General features: G+C 41.9%; 2 protein-coding genes across 3 annotated transcripts; one reads left to right on the forward strand and one right to left on the reverse strand.

Annotated features, from left to right (window-relative positions):
• The first annotated feature begins 941 nt into the window (after positions 1-941).
• LOC112264732 (glycosylated lysosomal membrane protein) lies at positions 942-7,825 on the forward strand. The gene is made up of 6 exons (XM_024441513.2): positions 942-1,082; positions 4,020-4,295; positions 4,633-4,827; positions 5,101-5,319; positions 5,520-5,785; positions 6,006-7,825. Exons 1-6 carry the CDS (start codon positions 975-977, stop codon positions 6,202-6,204), a joined length of 1,263 nt encoding a protein of 420 aa, XP_024297281.1. The 5' UTR covers positions 942-974; the 3' UTR covers positions 6,205-7,825.
• Positions 7,592-20,298, reverse strand: LOC112232396 (CREB-regulated transcription coactivator 2). Of its 2 annotated transcripts, none has more exons than XM_024399403.2 (14): positions 20,028-20,298; positions 17,470-17,571; positions 15,636-15,749; positions 13,038-13,099; positions 12,889-12,951; positions 12,702-12,805; positions 12,479-12,552; positions 12,268-12,317; positions 11,959-12,170; positions 11,410-11,861; positions 10,296-11,264; positions 9,148-9,234; positions 8,834-8,990; positions 7,592-8,375 (listed from the first exon to the last, which is right to left on the reverse strand). In XM_024399403.2, exons 1-14 carry the CDS (start codon positions 20,199-20,201, stop codon positions 8,194-8,196), a joined length of 2,802 nt encoding a protein of 933 aa, XP_024255171.1. In that variant the 5' UTR covers positions 20,202-20,298; the 3' UTR covers positions 7,592-8,193. The 2 variants fall into 2 exon arrangements, with proteins under 2 accessions (XP_024255171.1, XP_024255170.1); XM_024399402.2 differs by having other exon boundaries at positions 10,296-11,297.
• Between the last annotated feature and the right edge of the window lie 1,071 nt (positions 20,299-21,369).

Below are 21,369 nucleotides of genomic sequence, written 5' to 3' on the forward strand. Positions count from 1 at the left end.
AACACCTGGGGGCGGCCTGTCAGGAAGTCCAGGACCTAGTTGCACAGGGCGGAGTTCAGGCCCAGGGCCCCGAGCTAAATGATGAGCTTGGATTTCACTATGGTGTTGAATGCTGCGCAATAGTCAATGAACAGCATTCTTACATAGGTATCCCTCTTGTCCAGATGGGATAGGGCAGTGCGATGGCGATTGCATTGTCTGTGGATCTATTGGGGCGTTAAGCAAATTTAAGTAGGTCTAGGATGTCAGGTAAGGTAGAGGTGATATGATCCTTAACTAGCCTCCCAAAGCACTTCATGATGACGGATGTGAGTGCTACAGGGCGATAGTAATTTAGCTCAGTTGCCTTTGCTTTCTTGGGTACAGTAACAATGGTAGACATCTTGAAGCAAGTGGGGACAGCAGACTGGGATAGGGAGAGTCAGTAAACACTCCAGCCAGCTGGTCTGCGCATGCTCTGAGGATGCAGCTAGGGTTGTACGTCGGACACGGAGAAGGAGAGCCCGCAGTCCTTTGTAGCGGGCCTTGTCGGTGGCACTGTTTTATCCTCAAAGCGGCGAAGTTTAGCTTGTCGGGAAGCTAGACATCAGTGTCCACTTAACACAAATGCTTAATTTGTAAATTATGTCTTGAGTGTTGGAGTGTGCCCCTGGCTATCTGTAAAATAAATTAAAAAACGAGAATTGTGCCTATTGGTTTTCCTAATATAAGGAATTTGAAATTAAGTATATATACTTAAGTATATTTTAGCAATTACATTTACTTTTGATACTTAAGTATATTTAAAACCAAATACTTGTAGACTTTTGCTCAAGTATTTTACTGTGTGACTTTAACTTTTACCAGAGTATGACAATTGGGTACTTTTTCCACCACTGCTGAACTCGATACTGACGAGTCAGCTGAATACAAATCAGCTGATCAAATAAAGTACTAGGCACGTGATTCCTCCATGTGTATGCCGAAAAAGAAAGATGGCGGCGGAGATTTTGTACACAATCCACGTTTATGTCTTATTTTTGCTTTTCACGGTTCGGTTTTCTTCTAGTTTTATCCGCAATGGTGATAACTACCGTCGGAATGTAAGTTGGGTAGTACATTGTTGTTTACATTTCTGTTGTACAGTGATAAAGTGCTATAAAAGGTTGCTAACGTTAGCTAATCTTTTGCTGACCAGATAAAGTAGTAAAAACTTACTGTAACGCGTTAACGTTAGTTAGCTGACGCTTTGAGAATTTAGTTAGCAAGCTAACCAACGTTACTGCTAAATAGCTAGTTATACATTTTAGCTAGTTGGTGATTACTAACATTTTGGATATACGTGTTTGGGTTTGTATTTATAGCTCTAGCCATATTGTAATGATGACCAACAATCTATAAAACTGTAATTTACCAGTGGTGTGAAGTACTTAAGTAAAAATACTTTAATGTACTTAAGATGTTTTTGGGGGTATCTGTACTTTACTATTTAAATTGGACTACTTTTACTTCACTACATTCCTAAATAAAATGCTGTATTTTTTTACTCCTTACATTTTCCCTGACAACCCAAAAGTACTTGCTACATTTTGAATGCTTAGCAGGACAGAAATAGTCCAATTCATGCAATTATCAAGAGAACATGCCTGGTCATCCTTACTGCCTCTGATCTGGCGGACTCACTAAAGACAAATGCTTAGTTTGTCAATTGTGTGAGTGTTCCCCAGACTATCCGTAAATAAAATAAAAACAAGAAAATCGTGCCATCTGGTTTGTTTAATATAAGGAATTTGAAATTATTAATACTTTTACTTTTGATACTTTAAGTAGATTTAAAACCAAATACTTTTAGACTTTCACTGAAGTATTTTACTGGATGACTTTTACTTAAGTAATTTTTTATGAAGGTATCTTTACTTTTACTCAAGTATGACAATTGGGTACTTTTTCCACCACTATCATTTTACCCATTGTTGGACCCCAACCAACAATGCATACTGTAGCGACATGAGGCTACACAATCCCTTCTGGTTGAGGTGGGTGTGATTTTGAACTAGGGACATACGGAAAGTTGTCAGACCCCTTGACTTTTTTCACATTTTGTTACGTTACAGCCGTATTCTAAAATGTATTAGATTTTAATCCATCTACACACAGTATCCCATAATGACAAAGCAAAATGTATTTTGTTGTGTGTGCAAATTTATAAAAAAATAAGTATTCATGCATCCTGTTCGGTGCATCCTGTTTCCATTGATCATCTTTGAGATGTTTTGACAACTTGTGGTCAATTCAATTGATTGGACATGATTTGGAAAGGCGCACACCTGTCTATATAAGTTCCCACAGTTGACGGTGCATGTCGGAGCAAAAACCAAGCCATGAAGTCGAAGGAATTGTCCATAGAGCTCCGAGACAGGATTGTGTCAAGGCACAGATTTGTGGAAGGGTACCAAAACATTTCTGCAGCTTTGAAGGTCCCCAAGAACACAGTGGACTCCATCATTCTTAAATGGAGGAAGTGTGGAACCACCAAGACTTACTTGACCTGGCTGCCCAGGTGAACTGAGCGATCAGGGGACAAGGGCCTTAGTCAGGGAGGTGACCAAGAATCCGATGGTCACTCTGACAGCTCCAGAGTTCCTCTGTGGAGATGGGAGAACCTTCCAGAAGGACAACCATCTCTGCAGCTGTCCACCAATCAGGCCTTTATGGTAGAGTGGCCAGGTGGAAGTCACTCCTCAGTAAAAGGCACATAACAGTTTGGAGTTTGCCAAAAGGCACCTAAAGACTCTCAGACCATGAGAAACAAGATTCTCTAGTCTGATGAAACCTAGATTGAAGTCTTTGGCCTGAATGCCAAGAGTCACGTCTGGAGGAAACTTGGCACCATCCCTACAGTGAAACATCGTGGTGGCAGCATCATGCTGTGGGGATTTTTTTCAGTGACAGGGCAGGGACTGGGAGACTAGTCAGGATCCAGGGAAAGATGAACGGAGCAAAGTACAGAGATCCTTGAGGAAAACCTGCTCCAGAGCGCTCAGGACCTGACTGGGGTGAATGTTCACCTTTTCAACAGAACAATGACCCTAAGCACACAGATCAAGTCAACATAGGAGTGGCTTCGGGACAAGTCTCTGAATGTCCTTGAGTGGCCCAGCCAGAGCAGGAGCTTGAACCCGATCAAACATATCTGGAGACACCTGAAAATGGCTGTGCAGCGATGCTCCCCATCCAACCTGACAGAGCTTGAGAGGATCTGCAGAGATGAATGGGAGAAACTCCCCAAATGCCAAGCTTGTAGCGTCATACCCAAGAAGACTCGAGACTGTAATCGCTGCCAGAGGTGCTTCAACAAAGTAGTAAAGAGTCTGAATGCTTATGTAAATGTGATATGTGCAAAAATGTCTAAACCTGCTTTTGCTTTTTCATTATCAGGTATTGTGTGTAGATTGAGAGAAATTTGGAAAAAGTCAAGGAGTCTGAATACTTGCCGACAGTTTGGGTTTTGCATTTTTCGTAATTTTTTTAATTTAATTGAACCTTTATTTAATTAGGCAAGTCAGTTAAGAACAAATTCTTATTTACAAGGATGGCCTAGGAAGAGTGGGTTAACTGCCTTGTTCAGGGGAGAACGACAGATTTTTACCTTGTCAGCTCAGGGATACTTTAGCAACCTTTCGGTTACTGGCCCAACGCTCTAAAAACGAGGGTACCTGCCGTCCCAGTTGCTGAGATAGCTAAATCAAATGGTGCTGAAACAAATATAAACCAAACACTACTCTGTGCTGGCAATCCAGCCATGTCAAATATGAATAAATATCGATTGTTCCTAATCTCATTTGAGACCTGTTTTCTTACCAAGTCAGGAGCAATCAATATGTTTTTAGTGTTGTTGGCCTGAGCAGGACTCTGTGCAAATCTGTTATTGATTCATGAATCACCTCGGTTTACAATTTCAGTTTGCTTGTATGATTCTCACCTGTGTCGCTATAGAAAAATGAGAAAACATACTCTCTGTTTTACTTACCTCTTCCCAGGTATCCCTGGAGCTGAACCCTGGTCTGAACTCCTTGCTGACACCGCTGCCCCCTGGTGTTGGCTTGCTCCATGTGCGGGCGGTCGGCAAAAACAACACACTGCATTACCTCCTCTGCAGCCAGGGGGCGCCCGCGTTACTACTGGTGCACACAAGCTCCATTTCATCCAAGGTGGAGGTAGACTGGCCTGCCTTCCTCATGCAAAATACCACAGGCAGCCTGAAAGTGACTCCAGAGAGCAGTGTTCTGTACAGCAACGCACTTGTCTTTACCAGGGTGAGTCACAAGTAGTTCTAAATGGATGGTCATCGTTTTCATAAGTGTCAGTTGAGGTGATATTCTGGTGGCTGATATAGGTCACATGACTGTATTTCATCCAAATACATAAAGATGAGGTGCTAGGTTTTGAACCATAATCCAGGTTACCTAAAGTAATAATTTGCATGGTCAAATTCTAGCTCTAGACATTTCTTGTAGATCATAAATGTTTGGATGGTTGTTAGCAATATGGCAATAGCTCTAACAAACACCTGGGTTTTAAAAACAGGTTGATTTCAGACTGGGCAGCCATACGTAACTCCTTCACTAAACCAACTAATTTGTCTGTCATCAGCTGTGGGAGTATGACGATGTCAACGACACAGCTGACCCTGAGCACCTACCCCCCTCCAGCTTTTTCCAGCCCTACGAGCTGCAGAATTTCACCTGGGGCGACCTGAACAAGACATTGGACCCCACAGGCCACACCGCCCTGCTTTGTGGAAGAGACGCCAGCGAGAGCTTCAGCAATGGCTCGCTCTGTCTGAAGGTAGGTGGAACTGGATCATCTAAAGCCTGCATGATGAAATTAGACATTTCATCATGAGAGATTCAGACTGTTGTCTGGATCCACTCAACAGATAGCATGGGACATGGTCTCATCTCTACATTACACCACTTTTAAAGTTCTGAAAATGTCTGACAAACTTTGATTTTATGATTTTAAACTTACTGAAGTGAAGTGAGTACTACTGATCAGGCAGATTGTACATTTTATTGCATGTTAGCTAGCCTGTATTCAACCATTATTTTCCTAACATAGTTCTCAGCCTTTGATGTTGAGGGGCGTGACCAAGGCTGGCCCAGTCTCCTCCACAATGCTAACTCCTCCCAGCTGAGGGTGGGGCTGGACGGCGTGGCCCCGAGGTCCAATCGCTCCCGCTTTTCCATAGAGCTACAGGCCGTGGGAGACACCCAGCCCATGAGCAGAGTGGACATGCTCCAGTCAATAGATGACGAATACACACCCTCCATATTCAAGGTAATGTTTGTGTGTGTGTTTATAGACATGCAGTTATACTGTAGTAAATGTTACTGAGTAACAGAGTGTTTAGATGTTTATATTTCAACATTTTGTGTGGTTGATCATTTATGGTTGATTCACTGTTCTAAACCTTCTCTCTGTAGACTGTCACTAAAGCTGTCAGATTCTACAGTGATCTTGTCTTTCCTCTCCCTTAGGTATCTCAGTGGGTGTCCTCTCCAGTCAACTCCACCTCCCCTGTTCTTGGCTACGCCCAATGGAAGCCCGTGGCCTACCGCAGGCCGTCGCCTGTCTTTGAGGATGCCACTCCCTGCCGGCACTCAGCGCCTGTCCCTGTAGCCCAGCTTCCCCCCTCCGGCTTGGTGCGGGCTTATTTTGGAGGGGAGCACCAGACCACCGGGCTCAACATGACCTTCAGTATCACTGGAGACCCATTCTACAACACCACCAACTACCTTAGCTGGTAGGTAACTGTTTATATCCTATTGGTTCATATGTTGCATTTTAGCAAATTGAAATGAATTATACAGTAAATTGCAGTTTATAGCCCCACTGTTAACCAATCATCTCACACCACCACCAACTACCTGAAATTATAATGAAATTGTCATCACTGATGATATTCTTCCTTCTCTTGCTTTTTCTCTGTCTTATTGCCTAACCTTTTCTTCTTCTTAATTCAGGACTGTGTTGGTGGGACTGGGCTCTCCTCCTGTGGACTTGTTTTCTCCCCTGGTTCTGGTCATCATGGTGGTGGGGCTGGGCACTCCAATGCTGATCATCCTGCTGGGTGGGGTGTGTGTGTGTGTCCGCAAGAACAGGCCCCAAACGCAGGGTTACGAGCCAATCCATGCCAAGCCAGGATATGTGTCCCACCTTTAACCATTTTCTAGCCAATGAATAGAGACACCTCTGGGCACAGTTTTTCAAAAGTTATCTATCTGAATTTACCCTATCGGATACGATTAAATGCATAGAGAAAGTGTCCGGCGGGTGTCAATCTTTTTTTAAATGAGGTGCACTGATACATGTGGAATACACCACTTGCACGGAGCTCTGTCTAATACGGCCATCCATTGTTGGCACAATCAACCAATAAGTCTTTGACAGAAACTCATTTCTAACCACTGGCATAATTTGGGAATGGGCTGAATCATCCTGTGGACGAGAGCCAATTAATGAGTGCGTTTATTTGTGCTTGTGAATGCCAAAGGCTCCCATCTCAACCCTAACATTCCATGTGAGCATTTTTATAGTGCGAATTGTGAAAAGGCTTCTTACTGTAGTTGTACTTTATTATAATAATTTTTTTAAACTCATGATTAAATACACACTTTCAGTTCTGTGTAAAACAGTATATTATCTTATCATTGTTGCTCAACAAACAGTACACGATGACATGTTACACTGAAGCTGTCTGTTTGGCACTGCCAAGATAGGATATACTGACCTGACATGGGTCCTACACTGTCTAATGATCGACTCACGCACATATAAATATCTGACGACATTAGAAGAGTCAGAAGGGAGCAGGGTTTTTTTTTTTTCTCAAACACTGATCTGAGGTCAGTTTTTATTGTAATGGTTTAATAATTGGTGAAGATAAGCTAATCCTGGATCTGCACCTGAAGGAGACTCACACCTGGAGCAGTGAGAGGAAAATAAATCTCAGGGAAGAACCTTATAGAAGGTTTGTTGCTTTCTTTCCCAACCCCCTGGATGTTAGTTATTCTTTGGGGAAATGGGAAGCATAGTTTGGGTCCATGTCCTCTTCAAAGTAAACTGAAATGTGATCATTCTAAAATATGTTTTAGGCTTGTTTTAAATTCTTGATTAATGTTTATTTGAGCCTCAATGTGTCAGCTAAATTAAGTTAGAAATCGGTATGGGATTAGAAAATGTTTTGTATGATCTTGTAATTAATGTTACTTTGACACCCAGTGTTGATTGTTGCCACACAAAAGAAAATGGTCAAACTTCTCCTTTGGAATGAATTTAAAACATGCTTCATAATCAGGTTGTAATCACAGAGTAAATTACCTTGTGGAGTTTTTACCTGTGTTTTTCAATTAGGCAACAATATGTTACCTTAATTTCAGAGCTAAACGCAAAATGTAATGCAAAAACGCCAGTACCTGAAATATTATGCAATCTAATACACGGGTCATGTTCATTTTTATTTTGAGGAGACTTTTAAATTAACAATGGTAATGTATTGTCTCAATCCATACAATTGTCTTTTTTTTTTAAGAAGAAATGGATAGGCAAGTTATTTACTGCTCATTTATTTTCTTTGTTAAACAATGTCTGGTACAGAAATGTCAACATGTTTTAAAGAAGCAACAAGGACCTCTAAATATAACTGGTTTCTTGGCCACATTTTATATACACAATATTGTTTTAGATTATATATATTTTTTCCATCTCTACAAGAGATGGGAAAAGGCAGGCTGTTAGAATGTACATAATTGTATTACAAAATATATTTTTTCTTTACAAACTACACATCTGTTTTCATTATTCAACTACATTAACACTAAGACGCAGATGATGCCAGCTCTTGGCTGCATTTTTCCATTGCAGGCAAGCATTAAATTACAACTAAGAAAAAGTGCAGGCAGCTAACCAGTCATGTGAGGCAGTCAATGTCCAGTGACATGCTTTTCAAATCCCATGACAATGGGACCTGTCCAATCACATGAGGATGCTGTAAGAAATACCATGTCCAATCAAATTATGTCCAGCAGTGAGAGATCCTGAAACGCATAGTTGGCTGTAGTTTATCTACAACTGACATTGCTGCCATCAGAGGATACCAAGAACGCCATCTTAGTTGAAAATAGTGTTCCTGGATGCATCCAATTCCCCAGGTCACCTAAGTAGGTTAGAGCAGTGTCCTTTCACAGAGTCCTCGACCATGTCTCCATCTGCCAGCTTGTTAAGCTCCTCCAGGTCTAGGGGATCGATCTGAAGGGGGTTATCCAGGGCAAAGGGGTCTGCATCAAATCCCAGCATGGGCAGAACTCCAGAGAAATCCTCAAAAGCTGGTTTGTCTATTAAGTGGGAAACAAAGATAAAGTGGATAAGAGAGAAAGATTATGACTGGGATTAAATCCCGAATGCGGGTTACAGGCATTGTGGCTTTTAAAGGTAATGCTCCCGTACGCGGAGTTCCCATTCACGGTAAATACTGCACATGTCGGCTCAATCGGAAATTGCCTTTAAAAGCCGCAATGCCTGTAACCCGCAATCTGATTTAATCCCGCCCAAAGTTTTAAAATAGACAAGATAAGCTTTATAAAAGTTTAAAATCACGGTGGCAATTAAAAAAAAAAAAAAAGTTTATGATTCAATTGCCAGGTCCAACATTTCAGGAAATGGACTTGTAACTGTCTGGATGAAACAATACCCTGTGTAAATTGAAAATAAGGTAACACTTCCCCCAAATGTTAACTATTTAACTGCAGCAAGCGATTAAAAAGTATAAGAGGGGGGAAGGAGTGGGTCCTACCTGTCATAAGGATGTTATGACAGTCCACACTGCTTTGGTTCTGGCAGTGGACGGACATCTGAGGTACTTGGATCCCACAGTAAACCCCTCCATCTTTCCCAACCACAGATTGAGGCCCAGAATCTCCCCAGAGAGGCTCCTTACTGAGTTGTCCCAGCTGGGCAGAGTTGTGGACAACCAACAAAGATTAGAGACCGTTAGATTAAAAGTATGGACACTGAATGAATCGACAGGTAAAATAGAGTTGTCCTTTCAATAGATTAAAGATTAAATTAAGATTAAAAGATTATTTACAGTTTTAGGTCTTAGGTTACCTGCTGGGAAAGCGCCTGAGTCTGGCTGGGTGTGAGGTGTAGGCCCATGTAGGACTCATTCTGGAAATGATCCAGTATGGAAGAGTCCTAAGAAAGCAGAAAGGGGGCGAGTGAATCATTAATAAGGCTGCACATTGAAATTGCAATATTGACATGTGCAATACCTATATCGCAAGAGATCGATATCGCATGCAATACATCCGTTTTGATAGTTGACTTGTTTTTTCTATCTTGCGGCTGCTTCCCTCACACAACAAGCCCGCACCCTGTCACTCTAGCAGCACAGTTCCCCAGTTAGATTCGCTATACAGATTTGAGCCAGTTTGCTAGAGTAGGAGAATAATCCTGCAGCAACAGGACATTTGAATTATTATGTGGATTATAATTAATGGACATGTTTGTAGGGGTTGATACATTTATGGTAAGGGAAAATCAAGTCTGAAATTTCAAAGTGGAAATTACAAACTTCAAATGCCTTTTTAAACCTAAAATACAATACAAGTTTTACAGGTACGTTCTCCTGCAACAGGGTTATCAAATTAAGATCCTACATCTAAGTTTGCCTGCAGTTATGTTAGGTCAAATGCATTCAACTGATTGTTCCAAACAAGAACGATGCTGTTTTCCACTTTTCTTCTACATTCTATTCCAACAGTTCACCAAAGTGTTTTGATCTATATCGCACATCAAACCGCAAAATTTGATACATTTTTTTTGCCCATATTGTGTGGCCCTACATTACCATCCCTTACTGATAGACCAAACATCAAATAGCCTCTTACTGATCCTAAACATAGCCTAAACTGACCATAAACAATGCCTAAACTGACCCTAAACATAGCCTAAACTGACCCTAAACATAGCCTAAACTGACCCTAAACATAGCCTAAACTGACCCTAAACATAGCCTAAACTGACCCTAAACATAGCCTAAACTGACCCTAAACATAGCCTAAACTGACCCTAAACATAACCTAAACTGACCCTAAACATAGCCTAAACTGACCCTAAACATAGCCTAAACTGACCCTAAACATAGCCTACATCACAGACAAAACAAAGAGGCTGATAAAAGTGCAAAATGTACACGGACACAAAGTCAAAATAAACAAACTCAAACTAGTGAAAACAGATGGGGTTATTCTCACATTGTAGAGGTCCGGACTGTTGTCCATGAAGGAGTTCATCTGTGAGGAGAGTTTGGTCGACTGAATCTGGTCCTTCTGACCTTGCACCTTTTGATGTGCCCAGCTCCTTCCCTGGACTTGGGTCTGATGCTTACGAGTCATCTGCATCGTTGGTACTTTTTGTGGGTTTGACATGTTCTGCCCACTCAAGTTGAGGCTCTGAGATGGCGGGTATGCACACTGGAGATGCCACTGATGTTGCTGCTGTTGCTGCTGCTGGTTGCCATTTTGCCACTGCTGCTGTTGGTATGGTTGAAACTGCTGGAGCTGCTGTTGCTGCTGTAGCACCTCATCTTGTCGAAGTGCTCGGTGTTGCTGAGGTTGTCTTTGGCATGCTTGTTGTTGATACTGTTGCTGATGTGGGTTCTGCTGGTGTGGGTGTTGCGGGTGCAGCTGGTATTGTTGCCTTTGCTTCTCTTGCTGTTGCTGTGGGAGGTTTTGGTACACTTGTTTCTGTTGTTGCTGGTGCTCTTGTTGTCGTTGATGCTGTTCCTTTTGTAATTGATGTAAGTGTTGTTGCTGTAAGTTCTCACACTGGTTTGACCCACTTTGACGTTGCTGTTTTGTGTCCAGGTCCTGACCTTCTGTCTGGACATGCTGGATCTGGCATTGATATACTTGATTTGGGTGTTGGTACTGTTGTTGATGGTGATATTCCACTCGTTGGAGATTGTGTGTCTGTGGGAGCTGTTGCTGTGGGTGTTGTTGAGGATGTTGTTGTTGCTGCTGCTGCTGATGTACACCTCGTTGTTGTAGATCCCTGGATTTCTCGTGGGGTGGTGGCGTTTTATGCGGTTCCTGCCTGGGTTGCTGCTGCCCCTCTGTCAGAGAATGCTGCCGCTGTGGCAGGCCTCTATGCATGAGCTGCTGAGCTGCTGGAGTACCCTCGTGTTGAGGTTGGCAGTGACGATACCCTGGTGGTCTTGATTCCTGTGGTAATTGGTTGGTGTTCAGGAGAACTCCCTTGGAATTTAAATAAGAGCAATACATCAAACTGTCTTAATATGGAATTATATGAAATAATCGTATTAACGAAAACAATGATGTCACTTAAATTCCAGTTTTCTGGAGATACCTGAGTTATAGAAGATAACTTTGGAGACCCAACCGGTGAAAACTGTTTAGATTGGAGCCAGCGAGACTCTCCACCAGTGGGAACGACCAGTGGGCTGAGGGGAGTCCGCCTCCTTGACGGCGGCACCTGCGTCTGGCTCGCTGGATGTGGGGAGCAGGATAGCGAAGAGGAGGAGCAAGAGCGGGATCCACCAATCCCACTGCTGTAGCTACAGTGGCTAGTTGTGGATTGCAGGGATAGGCCGCTTAGGGAAGAACTGCTGAGGAAGGACTGGAGGGATTGGTTGCTAGGGGATGACTGCAGGGAAGTGTTGCTGAGTGAGAAGTTCAAGGAGGTGGAGCTCAGAGAGCTGGAAAGGGAGTGGCTGCTGAGAGAGGATTGGATATTGGGGATGCTGTGGGAGGACTGGAGCAATGGGTTACTGTATGAGCCTTGGAGAGACAACGACAAACCTGAGAATACAGAATAAATGGACACCATCATCACCATGTGAACATACCTCAACTGGCACAGACATACAGTAAGAACTTAGCACACAGACAAACACACCTGGCAAGGGAAATTCATGGTCCCTGGCTCCAAGGTGAGAGGGAGTTCCAGGTAGGTGGCCAGTGCTGCAGGCTGTGGGTTTGTCTGGGTCTACACCTACTGGCTGTGGGGAGGGGAGGTGCAGGCTGGAGAGGTCGGGCAAGGAGCCACTCACATTGAGAGCGGACGGGACGTTGAGAGCACTGAACTGCTGATCTGGCGAGGACAGGATGCTGGGGAAAACCACAAGAGGGAAAGATGGGAGGTTCAGCTAGGGCCCAGGGGTTGACTTTCCTTTTGACCATATTCATTTGGTAAAACGGAACTTACTTTACACCAGGGAATTTACGTGATTTGATTCCAGTGGGAAGTGCAGGACACTAGGATGAGAAACAATTAGCAAGGAAACATCAGCTACATCAATGGGGAAAATAGTCACGCATCTGCTAGACTCAATAGAGAAATATCGCACCCGTTCGTTCGCATAGGAAATATGAAGCATTGTGGATGGTTACATTGGCAGGAAAAAGGAGAATAATACCTTCTTGGTATTTCTTAATGGTTTTCCCTCTTCTAGGACATTCTCCTCAATCGGAGGCACTGGATATGGAAAGACTGAGTTGACAAAGAGGAAACCATCAAATTGGATTAACGCATGGCATAGAAAATAAAGGCATTCGCTATAATTAACTAAGGACTAACGCAAGAACACCGAACACAATGCTATGACTATTTCAATATGACCGGAAGCATTGTGGACTTACCACCACGTCTGTTCCGTGAGGTTAAAGCCTGCTGGTTGGGGCTCAAATGGTCCCCTGTGTGGGTGTTCCTCACACTGGTGTGCAGGGCCGAGTCTGAGTTAGTTCTGGGGAGGAGAGCACACATCTTAGAGGGGAAAGCAAAGAGCGTAGAAGAACAGCAGAGAGACACCATGGATACATTGCTCACCTATTAAGTGCTGTGATGGGAAGGTGCATCTGTTGGCTTTTGTCCACTGTGCTTGACCAGTTCCTTTTCGTGTGACAGAATCAGAGTCAAAATATGTATTAAGATATTTATTACGATGTGAACTAAATATATCAGTTTGGATCCGTTACCTTCTCCAGCTGGGCTCGGGTGGTGGAGACAGATGAACTGAGCGGTAGGGAGAGTTGTCAGTCTGTGACGGAGTGTTAAGGCTACACACAGTGTCCTTAGAAAAACCTAGGCATAGACCTACTGTTGGCAAACAATGGTACGAAAAGTTGACAGGGCATTGTCTGCACTGTGCACTGTGCGGTATGCATGATTAATCCCCTCCATCGGTTTCTTAAGTGGGTCAACTTTTAACCTCTTAGAAAAAAAGGTGCTATCTAGAACCGAAAAGGGTTCTTTCAGCTGTCCCCATAGGAGAACCCTTTGAATAACCCTTTTTGGTTCCAGGTGGAACCCTTTTGGTTCCAGGTGGAACCATTTCCACAGAGAGTTCTACATGGAACCCAAAAAGGGTTCTACCTACAACCCAAAAGGGTTCTACCTGGAACCAAAATGGGGAGAGCCGAAGAACAGTAGTGTGGCATTTGACCCCAGCCCGCTTTTACACACAATAGATCTTGCAATAGGCAGGAAGTAGTCTACCGTGGATTTAAGGCAATAGTTCACCCCTTTATTGCAATATATTTATTGCTTTACATCCACTTTTATGGTCGTCCTCCAGTGCTTGACTTGGGCAGGAGCTCACCGGAGCTGAGTACTGGCACCACCATTTTACTACAGTTTTTTTTTTTTTACCTTTATTTAACTAGGCAAGTCAGTTAAGAACAAATTCTTATTTTCAATGACGGCCTAGGAACAGTGGGTTAACTGCCTGTTCAGGGGCAGAATGACAGATTTGTACCTTGTCAGCTTGGGGGTTTGAACTTGCATCCTTCCGGTTACTAGTCCAACGCTCTAACCACTAGGATACGCTGCCGCCCCTGTTTGAGCTCCTGTTCCTCTTCTAGAATATTATCTCAAAAGTATTGTGGAGCTCCTGCATCTAAATGTAAACAGTGCTGGCACCCAAAATGAGCACAGGCCCCTATTTTAGTCCATGTCAAGCAAGCACTGTCGTCCTCCATGCACTTCAGATATCTGGAGTGCATGGAGGACGAGCATCATTTCTGTGTGCTTACTTTACTAGAGTAGCAAATGGCTAACGTTAGCATTGGCCATTAGAAAACCTTGCCCTAATAGCTTCTGTTTGTGCTTTAGCCAACTATGAATCACAGCCAGTCCTATGTTAGTGTTCATCAATCTTTTATTAGTCAAGATCACTTTCTAAGTCAAAATGCAAGCCGAGATCTACCGCTCAGATTTAAAAAATAAATAAAAAATGAAAAAATAAATAAAAACATGACTTAAAAAACATAAGCCTATACAACATTAACCCATTGAAAACAGTTATGTAGCAATGAGGTTTGTGCAGTAGGCTATAGGCCCAATACCTTATCACTGCATATTGGTGACGCTTGAATTGCCCTGCCAATGTTGTCCTTCTCGGACCCTTTTGAAGTTATATTTAAAATAAATGGTAGATAAGGTATATGATCACACTGGTAATATATCACTTAATGTATTACTTGTGAAAAACATTTTTTTTACTGGACTGAAGGCCTGCATCTGATGCTCAGTCTGAGGGGAGGTATTGGTATTTGGTATTTAATTAGGATCCCCATTAGCTGTTGCAAAAGCAGCAGCTACTCTTCCTGGGATCCACACAAAACATGAAACATAATACAGAATGACACAATACAGAACATCATTAGACAAGAACAGCTCAAGGACAGAACTACATACATTTGTATAAAGGCACACGTAGCCTACATATCGATGCATACACACAAACTATCTAGGTCAAATAGGGGACTCACCGTCCCTTCTCTCTCCCTCCGCTGAGAAAAGGGACACAGTCCTCCAGCTGATGGCGAAACTTAAGTCGAACTGCATTACTTCTGCCTCGTGCACCAATTCATGTTGTTAGTCCTATGACCAGAGAAAGTGAAATATTCTTCGATATTAAAAAAGACACAAGCCGCAAATAATAACGCAGTTTTATCGAAACAAACATTTTATGGCTTATTAAACTTTTGAACAAAGTGTTTACAGTGCTGAATAACAACTTAAACATGAACTTACTCATGAAAACAGCAGCTCTTTGCTATATTCATTGAGTCTCTCTCTAGTCATGGTATTAAAAGCTTTGAAATTTCACATGATCAACTTCGCTGTGCGTTTGAGGCTTCTTTTTACAGTCTATGGCACGAGGAAACTTTTGGGACACAGTGATCTGAGCTATCTGATTGGCCTATAGGTGCACTTGATTTGCTATCTACTATGCAGGCTGGGCCTGCCGGGTAGGTGGAGTTCTACCTTCCATAGATATGAAATGGTTCAAAATGGGAACACCTTGCCTTCCTGGCGCTAGGGCTGCTGAATCAAGTGCACCTACCGTCAACAGCACGAAACAAATATGAAAATAGGAACGCAAGGCTTTATCGTTGTTTTTTTAATGAAATGTTTGGTGATTGACTAGGACTGGCTGGACCGGTTGGTGACCACTGTCCTATGGGATCAACTAAGCAATACAGACATTGTTACACTAGCAGTGAGCTCACTTCACTTTGTCACTTTAAGTGACCCGTCACTGCCTGCCCTTGACTGAGCATAAAGGATACATGTCTCCTGTTTGGCCTGACTGGGAAACTGAGCCGCCCCTCTCCTTGTGTCCGCTCTGCCATTGGGTGAAGTCTTATGGGGCAGCCATTGTCTGGACTACAGGGGAGCTGAACCTAACAGTCAGACAGATCAAGGGTTCATTTGACTTTCAGTAGCCTACAGTTGAAGTCGGAAGTTTACATACACTTAGGTTAGAGTCATTAAAACTCATTTTTCAACCACTCCACAAATTTCGTGTTAACAAACTATAGTTTTGGCAAGTCGGTTAGGACATCTACTTTGTGCATGACACAAGTAATTTGTCCATCAATTGTTTATGCAGACAGATTATTTCACTTATAATTCACTGTATCACAATTCCAGTGGGTCAGAAGTTTATATACATTAAGTTGACTGTGCCTTTAAACAGCTAGGAAAATTCCAGAAAATTATGTCATGAATTTAAAAGCTTCTGATAGGCTAATTGACATAATTTGAGTCAATTGGAGGTGTACCTGTGGATCTATTTCAAGGCCTACCTTCAAACTCAATGCCTCTCGGCTTGACAACATGGGGAAATCAAAAGAAATCAGCCAAGACCTCAGAAAAACAATTGTAGACCTCCACAAGTCTGGTTCATCCTTGGGAGCAATTCCCAAACACCTGAAGGTACCACGTTCATCTGTACAAACAATAGTACACAAGTATAAACACAATGTCTCCTAGAGATGAACGTACTTTGGTGCGGAAAGTGCAAATCAATCCCAGAACAACAGCAAAGGACCTTGTGAAGATGCTGGAGGAAACAAGTGCAAAAGTATCTATATCCACAGTAAAAACGAGTCCTATATCGACATAACCTGAAAGGCCACTCAACAAGTAAGAAGGCACTGCTCCAAAACCGCCATAAAAAAGCCAGGCTACGGTTTGCAACTGCACATGGCGACAAAGATGGTACTTTTTTGAGAAATGTCCTCTGGTCTGATGAAACAAAAAAAGAACTGTTTGGCCATAATGACCATTGCTATGTTTGGAGGAAAAAGGGGGAGGCTTGCAAGCAGAAGAACACCATCCCAACCGTGAAGTACGGGGGTGGCAGCATCATGTTGTGGGGGTGCTTTGCTGCAGGAGGGACTGGTGCACTTCACAAAATAGATGGCATCATGAGAAAGGAAAATTATGTCGATATATTGAAGCAACATCTCAAGACATCAGTTAAAGCTTGATCCCAAATGGGTCTTCCAAATGGACAATGACCCCAAGCATGCTTCCAAAGTTGTGGCAAAATGGCTTAAGGACAACAAAGTCAAGGTAATGGAGTGGCCATCACAAAGCCCTGACCTCCATCCTATAGAAAATTTGTGGGCAGAACTGAAAAAGCGTGTGCGAGGTTTGAGGCCTACAAACCTGACTCAGTTACACCCAACTTATTGCGGGAAGCTTGTGGAAGGCGACCCAAAAAGTTTGACCCAAGTTATACAATTTAAAGGCAATGCTGCTAAATACTAATTGGGTGTATGTAAACTTCTGACCCACTGGGAATGTGATGAAATAAATAAAAGCTGAAATAAATCATTCTCTCTACTATTATTCTGACATTTCACAGTCTTAAAATAAAGTGGTGATCCTAACTGACCTAAGACAGATCATTTTTACTAGGATTAAATGTCAGGAATTGTGAAAAACTGAGTTTAAATGTATTTGGCTAAGGTGTATGTAAACTTCCCGACTTCAACTGTACATCATATAACCATTGCTATAGCCTACATGTACGTAAATAGGCTAATAAATAGACAAATGGTTGTAAATAGTAAGTCATGTAGTTAAAAGTCATATGTTAGTAATAACTCTCACCTGTCCATCTGAGGTGCTTCTCCCAATCTGGTTGACATTGGGAAGGGAGCCTCCGTAATAGGTGCCAAAGCTTCTGGCCTGCCGCGCTCTCTGGACCTGAATCTGAGACCCGGAAAGAGTTGGGCGATTAAAGGAGGAGTGAATAAAGACAACAACTAGTTTCATTTGGTTAATTACCAGAAAAAGCTAATGGCATTTACAGTCAATGTTATAATAGTCTCACTTGTATAATGGAATTACTGGTAATTGTAAAACTGAGACAAAGTATATTCCGTATATAGTGACACTATAAGAGTGAGTCAAGGTTACTGTTGGCTCAGTCTTGGAAAGAATACCCCCTAACTGCCAACCCTTGGCATGAACTTGGAAATCAGATACTGCAGGAGAAATACCCTGGCATACTTCAAAAGCCAATGTGTAATAAACCATAAGTGTAGCTGACTACCGTCTCCTATTTCTATTTTAAGGATAGTGTTGCATGGTGGTTAGGTAACATGTTGAATTAGGGTATTAATGATATGTAAAGTGTAGGCTATGCAAGAGGTCAAAGATCTACATTAAAACAAGTGCCATGAAGTCTAGGCTCCTCCATTTCAAGCCAGAGCAGTGGGCTGCAACTCATTGCACCTGACACCCAGCCTGGTCTCATTGACTAAACGTAACATAGTAAATGTAAATCCAGGACACTCAAATTTGTATGATATGTTTTTCCATTTGGTATGGTTACATAAGACAGATGGTTACTTAAGGAAAAAACAAAACTTGGGTGGAACCCGAATATCTAGCAACCCAAAGCTTACGTGTTTTAATCTCATCACGGACAACTTTAGCATTTGAGCTAATTAGCAACTTTTCAGCTACTTACTTACTTTTATCCAAAAACTTTCCTTATCCCAGGATACTTCAACTGGTGACTATCCAAAAAGAATAAAGAAAAAGGAGCATTCAGTTGCTGTGTAAATCTGATACATTTTTTGATGGGACAAACAAACAATAGGCTTACATTTTTGCATGAATTGCTTACGCTTTCGGCATGGTTCACCTTCATCGGCCACTCTGATGAAGGCAATTCATGCCAAAACGTAGGCCTATTGTTTGTTTGTCCCGTCAATAAATTGATCCGGTTTATGCAGCAACAGAGTGCTCTTTATTCTCCCATAGGGTAAGGGATGTTTTTTGCATTTTCAAGTCCTTCAGTCAAGCACCTGATCCCCCCTTTTTCGTTTAAGCTGTGCTGAAGCGCATTTGGGTATACCTTTTTACCATTGTTATTTTTAGCTACTTTGCAACTACTTAGCATGTTAGCTAACCCTTCCCCTGGCGTTAACCTTAACCCTTTTAGCTAACACTAATCTTAACCCTTTTATCTAACCCTAACTCCCTTTTATCTAACCCTAACCCCTAGCCTAGCTAATGTTAGCCAGCTAGCTAACGTTTGCCACCTAGCCTGAATTCGTAACATATCATACGTTTCCCAAATTCGTAACATATTGTAGGTTTTGCAAATTCATAACATATTGTACGTTTTGCAAATTCGTAACATATCATACCAACTGTAATTTGTATCATGTCATACGAAATAGGTGATGGACATCCACAAATTAATACATTCTCATACGAAACGTAACATATCATACTAAATGGAGTGTCCCGGATTTACATACAGAATAATACAAAATAGGATTCTGCATTGTGTTCACAACATTGAAGATTTTTTGTGCAATGTAGCCCAGCTATAACATGGACAGTGCGCTCTATAACGCAGAATAGGGGAACGCAAACTTGCGCACTTTACACATACGTCTACCATGTTTCAAACATATATTTATTACACCCCCGGCAAAAAGCTGGAGTCAAATTCACAGAAGGCAATTAGATTCCAAAACGATAACATAAAGTATCATATTATCCACTACTTAACACACTCACTGAACTCTAAGGTTGTAGCACTCCAACTGTGTACTTGGACAATGACACACACTCCCATAGAAATAGAATAGTATTTATATTTAATATTGACACAACAACAAATCAGCACACTCCTAGCCTAATAGACACCCCCATGAATAGCAACGTGAGGACATAGCCCATAACTCTTAACATATTTACATTGTTCAAATCTACTATGCAGGCTACCCCAAGATTGCAATTTGTAATTCTTGCCTTGGAGGTTGTGGGAAGCCTGCACTCCATGCAGCTCTATGGCAAATCAACAGGTGTTATAAGCATGCAATAAATGTGGTATAAGTATATATAAAGCATATATTATGTTTAAAGATTACAGTTAGAGTGTTTTGAAGTTAAATTATATCGACACTTTGGATTAAACTGAGATTTGTCAACCAGGGTATAGAATATTTGCGGTGATAGTCTCTATATTGCAAAATCGAGCGCGCTGCTTAATATGGCCTGGAATTTATTGCGTCTCTGAAAAGTAAAAACAAAGTCCTCTGACTGTCTGGTGGTCAACATCACTGACGTTTGATTTTTTTTTCACGGCTTTGTGGTTACTCAAGTTTTATCAACACAAAGCGCGTAGGCCTGTACTCTTGACTCACCCTGGTGGAAGTGATGTCCATCATAACCTCCTGGAAGGCTGCGGTGTCCTCAGCTTGCCGCTGGGTGAGGAGTGCTATCTTCTCGCTAAACTTTCGCGGATTGCAGGACCCAGAACTAGAGCCTGGCCCCTGGCCTACCCCGCAGCCGCCGTTGCCTGTACCTGCCATAAACATAATGGATCACAATTAGTGTACAATTAACTTGACACAAGCCCCCAGAGAACAAGTTGCAAGCCGAGAAGGACGACTTTATTCACGTCATTTCGAAGCGCTTTGTGGGATATGTTGTTCTTTAATAGAAGCGCGAGGGGTGTAAACCACAAAATTAAACTACAAAACCCATGCTTAGTTTTTTCATCACAGACAAAAACAACTTTGTGGATATGGGATATGTGGTTTTGAGTGTTGTGTCCCATGACATTGTGACGACGTTGTAATTACATTGTTGTTACGTAGTGCCTGTTTATAGTTTCTTACAGGTTAACTATGGCTAATTTATTATATATTTATATATCAACCACACCATAGAACAATTGTCCTTTTTTATCACTTAGTCCTCTCTTTTGTGAGTTTATTTCCAAATCATTGGCCACAACCAACCTGGTATAATTGTATTATAGAATCTAGTATATACCATTGTTTCTACCATTATAGTTATATATTATATCTACCATTATAGTATCTACCATTGTTTATGAATAGACACCGCCATGGTCTACCAGTATATAACATTATTGGAGACACAGTGGACCTGTATCTCCAATAATCTGCTGTACCTGCTTATGTATCACCCTTACAAAAAAAGATGGCAGTTTTGAAACTTCAGTTAAAAGTGCAGTAACTGCTGTCAACTGTGGTATGTTGGACGCAGTAATTTCAGAATAACTGCAGTTGAACAGCAGTTATGCTGCACTGTAACTGCAGACACACTGCAAAATTAATGCAGTAAAAAAAACGGTTATTTTGGAAGCAGTATTTGAAGCATACTGCAGTTACACTGCACTCTCAATACAGTTATACTACAGTGTACTGCAGTTATACTGCACCCCGACAGCAATCTTTTTTTTTCATAAGGGCAGGTATTGGGGACGTGCATTGGCTACGGTCAACTGGAAATGAAGTAGGCCTACATTTGATCTGACATGATCAAATATCAAGTTAGATACTACAGAGCAATATTATACATAAGGCCAATGTATGCCCAAAAGATACATTTGAATGAAAGTGTAATAGAGTAGAGTTGGTCATCATCTGGGCAGACCGGGCCCCTAGACATTTCAGTTATCCAACATCATTTGTCATATAAATTGTTTTCCAGTTCTTTCACTAGCAGCAGACCTAG

This window comes from Oncorhynchus tshawytscha, linkage group LG13 (assembly GCF_018296145.1).
Source record: "Oncorhynchus tshawytscha isolate Ot180627B linkage group LG13, Otsh_v2.0, whole genome shotgun sequence".
Taxonomy (NCBI): Eukaryota; Metazoa; Chordata; class Actinopteri; order Salmoniformes; family Salmonidae; genus Oncorhynchus; species Oncorhynchus tshawytscha.